Genomic DNA, 9873 nt, shown 5'->3' with positions numbered 1-9873 from the left:
TAAGTTGTTTGTACTTCCTCATGTAAGACATTTGATATTTACTTTATTGATACTAGAAGAAAATATAATGAACTCCTCCTTAGACCATTGAAGATAATAATGCAACAAAACCAAATCTATAAAAATTAAGAAGAGTGTTGAGATAAGAGAAAACAAGAGGAGAAAAGAAACATAAGATATATACTCAAATAACCACCCTACCCCAAAACACACGAATGTGTGTTAATTCAAATACCATTTCCTTAAAGAAGCCAAATAAAATTGTCCATTCAATCTTCATCCAAGCCTTCAATTGGAGCATTATGACATATAGGTGATCAAACAAGTCCTCAAGTTTACAAGCGGCACACTTATACTTCCCCTGCAGGCCATTCAAAACATTTGGTGATTCCTTCCAGCTTGAACCTCCACTTCCTCATAGTTTGACATGTTACTTGGATGGTTTGGCCTTTTAATTAGGCTTCAAATTATTACAAAAATTGTGTTATGGAAAGCCCTAGGCTCATAGCATTGTCTCTATCCATACCTTAATCAATCTGCAAGCTCAATTTAGGATGCAATTTTCTAAAGTCTACCCAACTAAACTTCCCAAGAAGACCACCCCACCGAAAGGGATGAGACTCTTCTAAAAAATGTGTGTACTATATGCCTAAGGTGGAATAAGGTTTTACCAATGGAAGCCATCTCAACACATACAACAATATTCTGCTCCTCCCCACCAATCACAGTAGTGAATGGATCCATTCTTGTGGTCTAAGATCTATAAGCTGGGGTGTAATTTATTTTTGGCTGGTATGCCCACATTCTTTGGCAGTTTCTCAAATTAAACAACAATTGTTTTCAACATTATCAATGGCTACTTCCACGTCATTTTGGTCCCATCTCCTGGCAATAAGAACTATTTCATCAAAACCCCAAATCTTACATGGACATTGTATTTTTATTTTGCCATATTTTGTGTAGCTTAATCCCCGATTCCTTCACTTGCCACACAAATTGTGCCAATAAGGGCCTGGTTTTCTTTGGTTGTTTCTACATTGATATTGGTTGGTTTCTGTGACATGTCAGCATAAATGTGGGCAACCAATATGCTATTGATTTTGGGAGGATGTAAGATGCTACATGCCTATCAACCCCAAATACTACAAAATACATTTAATTTATAAATAACAATGTGCATGGTTGGGGTTAACGAGTAGTTCATCCATGTGCTTGGTTCTGATTTGATGAAAACTAAATCTCTTAATAACCTACCTCAAAAAACAATTTGGCAATTGAGATTGGATATTAAAAACCACATATCTGGCTGTTTGGATGGTTTGCTTGTAACTATGTAATTAATGCATTGGATTTTGATTGGATCAAAATTTTGCTAATACCCATTTTTTCTGAATTGTTAAGGTAGCTCTTCCACAAGAATTTTTTTCTGCTTTAGATAACTTGCATTTCATTGCAGGTTTCTGCGGTGTATTGATTGGAAAGTAATAGTGGCTCATTTCAAAAAATTATCAAATTTGTGGGATACTCGGCTTCAGAACCTGCACAAACATACTCATGTTAAATATTTTTATGGATCTATCCAAAGAGTTCTCTTAGAGATTGCAAGTTCTTGCAATCCATACTACTAAATGGAGTTGCTTCTGCGAAGATTGTGCAACAAGTGGATTTAAAGAACTAATAAAATTTAGAATAGATAAGTGTGATTGTTGTCATTTGGAAAGAATGCATGTTTTCTAATTCTCAATAACTTTGCTTACATCATTCTTTGTTACCTCTTACAGGAACTAGGACGATGGTAGGAGAGGTGGACAACAGTGTTTGGAGTTCTCTTCGGTGATTTAGGTAAAATGCCATTAGGCGATTCCATGCTCTATGGTGTTCTGATTTGGTTTGATAGCTTCTTCTGTTGTGAAATTTGGATTTTTAGCCTTCGTCCCTGTTTAATACTGGTGTACAAATTTGTTATAGATTTGGAGTCTTGATTTTACTATTGAGTTTGTGTTCCTTATCTCTTCTGTGCTCTTTAACCTTGAGCAGTCAAATGATGAAAACATTGACAATATCCAGTTAGGGCTGTGTAATATTGTTCCATGCCTTCACTAGCCTAAATTTAGTTGTTGTAGGTATTGGTCTCTTGGATTGTTTAGTTCTACCAATCCACCCTTCTACATCGTTATTCTGCAGGATCCTTGAGGTTGTCAGCCTCTGAAAACTTATACCAAAACCATTCTGCCCTGAAATCCTCACGCTGCTGCTTGTGATGGCCGAGAAATTCAGTTTGCCTGTCTTTACTGGTGGCTGTGTTAGATTGCGTGACCTCCAAGCGAGCTATTGTTTCACACTAGGGTCTTTCTGACGGGATCCATTAAAGTTCGGATAAATTACATCTACATAGGCGGGTGTATGAGCCACTTCATTGAAATTCATATTTTGCATTGCAAAATTTTCTTTAGGTGTTTTGTAATTAATTAGCACCTCATCATCTTATTCAAATTCCATTTTTATTCTTTAATTGTAACAAGCTTGATTCTACATATAATGATGTGTGTGTTTTGTTCTTCTGTTTAAGATAGTATGGTCCTGTAATTCACTAACCTCAATGTCTGATTCCTGTTACTATGATTTAATTTGACACTTGGTTATTGATATAAATTAAAGCAAGCTTGTATATATCTCTATTGGCACAACCCACGGAGCTTCATCCTCATACCAGTGATTCTTTAGCAAGCTACACCTTATGAGAATTACAATGTTATAGTAAAAAGTATAAATTCTAGAAGCATGGGTAGCAAAAAGGAAAGAATATATATTTCATTTAGCCACGTAATGGAGTTAGAAGATCGAGAGGATGTCATTACCATCTCCAACACCAGCCGAGGGAGCAACAACAGGGCATCGGCAAACAATATGTGTACAACCAACCTCCATGATAAGAAGAGCAAATGGAATGGAAGTTTCTTGGCGTGCCATCCAATTGCTTGATATGACTCGTAGGCCCATTGATCTGACGCTTTGGGGCTCAGCAACCAAGCAAGTGGGCAGTGAATTGCAAAAAAGCTACTACTTGCAAGACACTATAGTTCTAGTGGTTAAGGGAGGCCTTGTTACTGAGTTCAATGGAAGAGTACTCAACACCACAGGTAATACACAACTGATGATCAATCTCCAAATTCCAAAGCCAGCGGAGTTAAAGTCATGGTTCGATGACAATGTTAAGGACAATGGTGAGCCATCGATTAGCTATGCCCCACAACCTCCTATAGTATTGAGAATGAAAATTCATGACATACATGATCAAACTGTGCGTTCTACTTGTGCTATAAAGTGTATCGTAAAAGCAACCATTATAGAGGTCAACACAGACAAGCTATCCTACCTGGCTTGCCCCAACCAAGTGGCAGGAAAGAATTGCAAGAAAAAGTTGTCTGAAAATGTAAATGAAGAATGGTACGGTAAAAAATGTGACAAGCAATTTACGGAATGTAATTATAGCTACATGGTCCGCTTATAATTACAAGACCACATTGCGGAGCTATGGGCAACCACATTTGATGAAGGAGCAATACAACTACTTGACATGACTGCAAACACATTGCTAGAGCTAGTAGCTGAAGATGATGTTTGTGGTAGGGCCGCTGTGGCGACGACGGCAATTGGCATTGCCGCCATAGTGGCCCCGCCATATTGCTAACCACGGACGTCGTAATTGTGATGTTCGCACTCGCATTGCAAAAAAATAAGAATCGCGTGCATAGCGACGCCGTTGTAATTGATGATTTTGCATCACAATTGTGACACATTCGCAAACATTGTGATGGCCAGTGGCATCGATAGCAGCACTACCACACCACTAGCATTGTCGCAAGTTTCCATGAACGTCGCAAGTGCGACGCCCACGAAAGAACTGTAAAGGCTCCCACCTCAGCGAACCCGTGGGAAGATGCCGATGCCACCCCATCGCAATGCGTGGTGAAGACGTCAAAATTGCGACAGGAACCACATCCATTGCGACGGGAGCAATGATGGGTTAGAATGTTGAGCTTGTGACGGATAGGCATCGAAATTGCGATGTCCAAGAATAGACATCGTAATTTGCGACTAAAAAACAACGACGTCTGCTGTCGTCGCAGTGGCGACACATTTGCGTCACAATTTTGACACTTGGCCGTCGCAAATCGATGCCAAATGTATTAGTGTGATGTGTAACTATTTTGGGCCGATGTGTAATTATTAATTATAACCCTAAAGTAGTAAAACTACTTGTATAAAAGGGCTTAAGGTTAGGAATTGTTTCAAATGTGTGATGTGAAATTGCTTCTTGTAGCACTACTGAGCTATAAGGAATTACAGATTGTAATAAGATTGTAGTCACTAGAATGTAATAATATTGGAATTATTGTTTGGTGGGTGTAGCCCAGGGATTGGGTGAACCATGTTAAATCTTAGTGTCTTGTGTTCTCTTCTGTGTGATCTATTATTTTCTAATATTGTTTATATTTTCATGTAATTGTTATTTATGTCCATGGTTAAATCCTAATAAGTGGTATTAGAGCCTAGTTTTTTTTAAGTTATCCTCTATAGGAAAGTCTCACGATTGTGTGGGAGTCTCATGGTTGAGTGGGAGTTATGGAAAATGAGGGTAAGTTGAGGGTTGACAAGTTTAATGGGAAGAAATTTTAGTTATGGAAGAATATCTTTATCAGAAGGATTTATTGAAGCTGTCGGAATGAAAATCCAAGAAAAAAGAAACTATGTCAAATGAGGATTGGCAAATTTTAGATGGGAAGACATTTGGAAGCATTTGACTATGCTTTGCACCATCGGTGACATTTAATATTACAAAAGCAATGACAAAAAAAGAGTTGATGGAAACCATAGAAAAATTGTATGAAAATCCCTCCACTTCAAACAAGGTATTTATCATTAAGAGTCTATTTAATATGAATATCAAAGAAGGTGGATCTATTGTAGATCATTTAAATGAGTTTAATATTGTTATTAGTTAGTTATCTTCTATGGGTATTAATTTTGATGAAGAAATTAGGGCTCTTTTGATTTTGTGTTCTTTTCTTGAAAGCTAGAATGGCTTGGTAATGGTTGTGAGTAATTCTATTTCTTGATCTAATACCCTAAAATATGGTGATGTGATCAATGTTATTTTGAGTGAGTAAAATCATAGGAAAAAATTTGGTGGATCTACATTAAGAAGTGCTTTGAATGCACAAAGCAAAGGCATAACAACTAAGAGAGGAAATAATTATGGAAATCATGGAAAATCAAGAGGAAAATCAAAAGGGAAGAGGACTTAATTGAGAGGACCAAACAACTATTGGTACTATGGGAAACTAGGGCACAGAAAGAGAGATTGCTAGACTCAAAAGAAAATTGAAAGGGAAAAGCAAGATGGAGACAAGGGGGAAAATGTGCTAAGTAACAAATCTGAAGGGAATGCTTTACTTTTTTCTTTAGAAAGTGTTGATGATTCATGGGTTTTAGATTTTGGTGCTTCATTTCATGCTACACCTCATAGAGGTTATTTTAGTGATTATGTCCAACGGGATTTTGGACTTGTTTATTTTGGGGATAATGAATCTTGTCACATTGTTGAAAAGGGAAAAGTTAAGATTAAGTTGCAGAATGAGAATCATTAGCTACTACATGAGGTAAAACATATTCCAAGACTGAGTAGAAATTTAATTTCAGAAGGGAAACTCAGTGATGAGGGTTGTGTAGTTGCTTTTAATGATAAAAATAGGAAGGTTTCAAAAGCTTTCCTTGTAGTAGCAAGAGGTGTGAAAGTAGGCACCTTATAAATTTTTATAGGTCATATTTTTCCTTCTACTTTAATTGTTTCAGAGAAAAACAAATGTTCAGGAATAGTTGCTACTATTGAGTAGGGAGAATTGATAGCTGATGTAGATTCTGACATAGCATTGTGGCACAACAGACTTGGGCACATGAGCGAGAAAGGTATGAAAGTACTTCATTCAAAGAAAGTTTTACCAGGTTTGAAATGTGTTAATATGGACTTTTGTGAAAATTGTGTGTATGGAAAACAAAAGAGAGTGAGTTTTGTGAAGACTAGAAAATAAAATAAAAGGGAGAAATTAGAGCTTGTGCATATAGATGTATGGGGACTGGCTCAAGTATCTTCCCTTGGTAACTCTCATTATTATGTTACATTTATTAATGATGCAACTAGAAAAGTATGGGTTTATTTTCTTACATAAAAATCTGATGTATTTCAAACTTTTAAGAAATGGAAATGCTTGGTTGAAAATGAGATTGGTAAGAAAATAAAATGTCTTTGAACTGATAATGGTGGTGATTATTGCAGTCATGAATTTGAAGATTATTGTTCCAATAATGGTATTCATAGATAGAAAAATGTTCCAAGGACTTCACAAGAAAATGGAGTGGCTGAACACATGAACATGACTATAATGGAGCGTGCAAGGAGCATGAGGTTGCATGTAGGGTTTCCCTTAAACATGTGGGTGGAGGCTATTAATACTACTGTATATTTGATTAATAGAGGTCCCTCTACTCCTTTGGGTTGTGTTACTCCAAAGGAAGCATATACTAGTAAGAAGGTGAGTTATTCTTTTCTCAAGATCTTCGGTTGTGAAGCATTTTCTCATATAGATTCTGAAAATAGAATCAAGCTAGAAGCTAAGTCAAAGAAATGTGTATTTGTTGGATATGGCATTAATGAATTTGGTTATAGGCTTTGGGATTTTGAAAATTATAAAATTATAAGAAGTAGGGATGTCATATTCAATGAGAAAATGTTGTACAAAGATCTGTTGCAGCAACATGAGAAGAAAGAAGATGATTATGTCGTGATAGATGATACTCCAAAACTTGATGCTTTAGCAATTCTTCATGATGTGCAACAACCAAAACAAAAAATATCACACGCACCAATTAATTGTAGATTGTCAACAAGGCTAATTAGACCTCTAGAAAGATTTTCTCCCTCTTTGTATTCTATTTTACTTACTAATGTTGGTGAACTTGAATGTTATAATGAAGTTGTGCAGGTGGATACTAAGATTCAGTGGGAGTCAACAATGAAAGATGAAATGGACTATTTGCTGAAAAATAAGAAATGGGATTTATGCAAGTTGCTTGGAGGTAAAAGGGCTTTATAGAATAAGTGAATTTGTAGGTTAAAAGAAGAGGATGGAGGTAAGAAAATATTTAAAGCCAAGTTAGTGGTAAAAAGATTTTCATAGAAAAAGGGTATTGATTTTGATGAGATTTTTTCTCTTGTTGTTAAAATGACTTCTGTTTGCACTATTTTAAGTATTGTGGCTACTGAAGATTTACATTTGGAGTAGCTTGATATTAAAACAAGGTTTCTCCATGGTGATTTGGATGAAGATATATATATATATATATATATATATATATATATATGACACAACCACAGGGCTTTGAGGTCAAAGGTAAGGAGAACTTAGTGTGTAGATTGAAGAAAAGTTTATATGGCTCAAAGAAAGCACCTCGGGAATTGTATCTAAAATTTGATGGTTTTATGCATGAGCATGGATATAGTAGGTGTCATTCAAATCATTTTATTTACTTTCAAAGGTTGGATGATGATAACTACATTATTTTATGTTTATATGTTGATGATATGCTTGTAGTTGGGTCTAACCTGGATCACATGAAGGGGCTGAAATACTAGTTAGCATATGCATTTTCTATGAAGGATTTGGGGGTAGAAAAATAAATCCTTGGTATGAAGAATTACAGAGATAGGAAGAACAGGAAATTGATTTTATCTTAGGCTGATTATATTCAAAATGTGTTGCAATGTTTCTCTATGGAGAATGCTAGAGCTATCAGCATACCTTTACCTAGTCATTTGAAGGTGACTAAGGAGATGTGTCCAAAGACACAAGAAGAGAAGGATAAGATTTCCAAGGTGCCCTATGCTTTATCTATAGGAAGCTTGATGTATGCTATGGTATGTACTAGACCATATATTGCACATACATTGGGAGTCTTTAGCAAGTATATGATTCATCTAGGAATTGAGCATTGGAATTCAGTTAAATGGATTCTTAGATATTTGAGAGGAGCATCCAGTAAGTGTTTACATTTTGGAGGCTCTACTATTGATTTATAGGGCTATGTTGACTCATATTTGGCAGGGGATATTGATACCAGGTGGAGTACTATAGGTTATGTATTTATTGTTGGTGGGGCAACTGTGAGTTGGGTTTCTAGGTTATAGAAGGTTAATGCTTTATCCACTACAAAGGTATAGTATGTTGCTGCTACAGAGGCACCCAAAGAGATGATATGGCCTCAATTATTCTTGGAAGAATTGGGACACCCTCAAAGGGGTAATTATTTGTTTTTAGATAGTCAAAATTCCATTCATCTTGTCAAGAATTCAGCTCTGCATTCAAAGACAAAATATATTCAGCTGTGATACTATTTCATTTGGTTAATTTTGGATGATGGACAGTTATGTTGACATTAAGTCAAGTTTTTTATTAATGACAACACTTATTTAGATTGTCTATGGCTACCAAGCTCTTTAAATAGGTTACAATGTTTTCCATGTAATTCAGTAACAACTGAGCTTTATAGTTCCTACCGAGCATTCTAGTGGTTACCAAGTGAATTTAGTCAATGTGAAGTCTAGCAATTCAACCTGAGTAGTTTTGTGGTTACCAAGCTTTGTAGTTCAAATCGAGCTAGTAGTTCATGTGAAGCAAAGTTAGTGTTAACTGATTTATATGATAGTTAATATTTACCAAGTGTAGTCATGGTAAAGGAGTAATTTAGTTTCTACCAAGTTACACAATATCTACTGAGTCACCAATGTAGAATGAGTTCAAGACTACTCTAAGATGATCAATATGGACTGAGCTTCAACTTCTACTAAATGCATGATGATGCCAGGTAATGATAGTAGATGCCATGTATCAGAACTTCACCAAGTCAGTTTTCAAAACTTGAGTGTCTTCATTTGAGCTGACTTTGTAATATTGGTGTTAACTTGTATATTGGCTGACTTTGTAATTTTGTAAATTGGATTGATATATATGTAATGTATTGTATCATATCCACATAGATAGATGAATGTATGTATGCATGAATGGAAAAGTGAGAGTAAAGAATATGTAAAAAGCATACGAATGTGAATCAACAGTAAAGTGTATTGCAATGCAGGCCATATCATCAAAGGAGTAGATGAGTCATAAATATCACATAAAGGTGATCAGTACTTCAAAGGATCTCTATTAGAAAATTAGTTGCAAGTTTGAGATCTACTATTTCATTCTAACAAGTGAACCAATCCAAATCCTCTAATAGGGTAGACTTAATAGTCTTTTGTCAAATCTCTTTACTAAGTGCATACTTCATTGTATGTTTGTAAAACCTCTAACACGGTGGACCTAGCAGTCATAATTGCTCCTACTAGGGAAAATCATTAGAAGTGATCGCTGTAAGCCTTAACAAGCCAAATTTATGTTGCAGTATTGAAGTTTTGTGGGTATCATCCCCACCCTAGTTTTACTTTCTATTTGAAAGGTTTCTAGGTCACCAAATTATTGTGTTCAAGTGTTATGGATGTTTATGCTTTCAGTTTCTCATGCATGTAGTTAGTTTTGATTTACTAAATTAAATGTTTATTGGATTATTGCAACTAAGATCTAAATTTGATAAAGTTTTTGAGGTTACTGATTCACCCCTCCCCTCTTAGTAACCTAGCATACTCTTGAATATTTTCAACAATTGGTATCAGAGCTTTGTGCTTCTCAAGATAAAAGCTTGACAACTTGAGCAAAGATCAAGGACAATGGAGATATTCATACTTGATAAGGAAATTGATAATGAAAAGCTAGATCT

At 35.7% G+C, this 9873-nt stretch overlaps 1 protein-coding gene across 1 annotated transcript; it reads left to right on the top strand.

Annotated features, from left to right (window-relative positions):
* Nucleotides 1-2848: 2848 nt before the first annotated feature.
* On the top strand, nt 2849-3691 carry LOC149580553 (replication protein A 70 kDa DNA-binding subunit A-like). The gene is made up of 2 exons (XM_089804936.1): nt 2849-3452; nt 3519-3691. Exons 1-2 carry the CDS (start codon nt 2849-2851, stop codon nt 3689-3691), a joined length of 777 nt encoding a protein of 258 aa, XP_089661062.1.
* Nucleotides 3692-9873: the final 6182 nt, after the last annotated feature.

The sequence above is a fragment of the Cupressus sempervirens genome, chromosome 1 (assembly GCF_028749045.1).
Source record: "Cupressus sempervirens isolate cs-2001-9-10 chromosome 1, ASM2874904v1, whole genome shotgun sequence".
NCBI lineage: Eukaryota > Viridiplantae > Streptophyta > Pinopsida > Cupressales > Cupressaceae > Cupressus > Cupressus sempervirens.
Note: the sequence above shows the minus strand (reverse complement) of the source record. Positions and strands in the feature narration are given on the sequence as shown.

Excerpts from the sequence above, each read along its gene's own strand:
- LOC149580553 (XM_089804936.1), top strand. The coding sequence starts at position 2,849 with ATGTCATTACCATCTCCAACACCAGCCGAGGGAGCAACAACAGGGCAT. Across the intron at positions 3,453-3,518 it reads TGTAAATGAAGAATGGTACG|ACCACATTGCGGAGCTATGG; the intron begins GTAAAAAATGTG and ends TATAATTACAAG.